This window comes from Colobus angolensis, unplaced genomic scaffold (genome assembly GCF_000951035.1).
Source record: "Colobus angolensis palliatus isolate OR3802 unplaced genomic scaffold, Cang.pa_1.0 Scaffold270, whole genome shotgun sequence".
Lineage (NCBI taxonomy): Eukaryota > Metazoa > Chordata > Mammalia > Primates > Cercopithecidae > Colobus > Colobus angolensis.
Genome location: NW_012115933.1, coordinates 884,896 through 886,081, shown reverse-complemented (window position 1 = coordinate 886,081; position 1,186 = coordinate 884,896). Strand labels below are relative to the sequence as shown.

Sequence of the window (1,186 nt, the reverse complement as noted above, 5' to 3'; positions counted from 1 at the left end):
GCTCCACCACGTTGCCAGCAGCTCCCTTTTCCCTCTGGGCTCTGGCAGCGCAACGCCAGCTCGCTGCCCGCTGCGGCCCCCGGGGCGGGAAGCAGGAGTTGCCAGCTGCACGCGTGCTGCTCGGGGCTGAGGAAGCGACCCGAGGAGCCGCCCGTGGGCCCAGGGACCGGCTCCACCACGTTGCCAGCAGCTCCCTTTTCCCTCCGAGCAGCCGCGAGGAGGCAACTGCCACTCAGCAGCAGCAGCAGCAGCAGCGACGGCGACAGCGACGCTCGCAGCCTCGGAGGACTCATGCTCCGCGGTTTCCGCGCTCCGCTCTTCTCGGACCGCGTCTGTCGGGGCTGCACCAGGCAGAGAGCATTCCCTGGACCTGCGGACAGAGACAGAGACAACACCAACTGAGCTAGGCGCAGCGCTTCGCCCAGACACATGCACCTGCGAACTACCCTTCCGCAGACTTTCTGGAAGCTGCAGCCTGCGAGGAGACCCTCTGAGGAGCTTTCCTGGGGGAACTGCTTACTGTCTAAATAATCACTTTCAAACCATGCATGCCTTGAGATTTTCTTCCCTTTGCAAATACGATAGCAAAACGATGCGTGATAATTGCCCCCTCTACGCTTTCCTTCGTTTTCTCCCTTCTCCAACGTCCAATAAACTATCTACAAAATCATTTCAGACGATTCCTTGGAAACATGCACTTTACTACACTTTGAACTTACCAAGTTCTGGGAGAGGCGCCAAAGCCTTATTAGGGTAGAGGGAACGACTGCACAGGGCAGTAGTCTGTTTTAGCCGGCTCCTGTGAATGAATGTGGTATCAATGGAACAGAAGAGGCCTACCCTTCTTCGCCCCTCCCAGATTTCTCTCGCTCTGGAAGACTTATCACCGCCGCACTCGCTCTCTCTCTCTTTCTCTCTCACTCTATCTCTCTCTCTCTAGATGGATGATGGAAGCTGTCCTGTAGCATGAAATATAAATCTTGTATTTTGCTTCCAATGTTTAAAGTAATTAGGCAAAATTAACCAAGTTTTTATCCAAAAAATAAAAATTAAACAAAAGATCTAAGTTTTAAAAGTTAAGTAAAATGAAACAAAACAAACTTCAGTATTCTAAACTAGACATTTTTTACACAATTATTTACATTCTATTTCTCATGTTCTGAGTTCTATATTTTCACCTATTATT

At 50.7% G+C, this 1,186-nt stretch overlaps 1 protein-coding gene across 1 annotated transcript in view; it reads right to left on the bottom strand.

The window, feature by feature from the left end:
• The window catches only part of FGFBP3 (fibroblast growth factor binding protein 3), a 7,240-nt gene extending 6,573 nt beyond the window's left edge, over nucleotides 1–667 (bottom strand). The window contains exon 1 of the mRNA XM_011947901.1: nucleotides 11–667. Coding sequence (XP_011803291.1) covers nucleotides 11–431 — 421 coding nt within the window. The 5' untranslated portion in view covers nucleotides 432–667. The remainder of the gene's footprint in view (nucleotides 1–10) is intronic.
• Nucleotides 668–1,186: the final 519 nt, after the last annotated feature.